Genomic DNA, 231 nt, shown 5'->3' on the forward strand with positions numbered 1-231 from the left:
GGGTGCCAGGCCGGTTAGGAAGGATCAGAGACGCGGGGCCCACCCGCCCGCACCTGGAAGGCGTTGTTGAGCCAGAGCACCGAGCAGGAGGTGATGTCTCCAATGCGGTGCAGGTTCCCCGAGATCAAGCTGGTCTCTGTGAGCCAGCAGCCGAACACGTCGTAGGGCTTGTTGCGCACACGGGACAGCAGCACGAAGTTGTCTGCGGGGAGCAGGAGCTGGGCAGGTGGC

General features: G+C 64.9%; 1 protein-coding gene across 1 annotated transcript in view; it reads right to left on the reverse strand.

The window, feature by feature from the left end:
- FBXW5 (F-box and WD repeat domain containing 5) overlaps nt 1–230 on the reverse strand; it is a gene marked incomplete at its 5' end in the record, with an annotated part of 2113 nt that extends 1883 nt beyond the window's left edge. The window contains one exon of the mRNA XM_039858867.1: nt 54–230. Coding sequence (XP_039714801.1) covers nt 54–230 — 177 coding nt within the window. The remainder of the gene's footprint in view (nt 1–53) is intronic.
- Nucleotide 231: the final 1 nt, after the last annotated feature.

Source organism: Pteropus medius, unplaced genomic scaffold, assembly GCF_902729225.1.
Source record: "Pteropus medius unplaced genomic scaffold, Ma_sr-lr_union100, whole genome shotgun sequence".
In the NCBI taxonomy this organism is placed as follows: Eukaryota; Metazoa; Chordata; class Mammalia; order Chiroptera; family Pteropodidae; genus Pteropus; species Pteropus medius.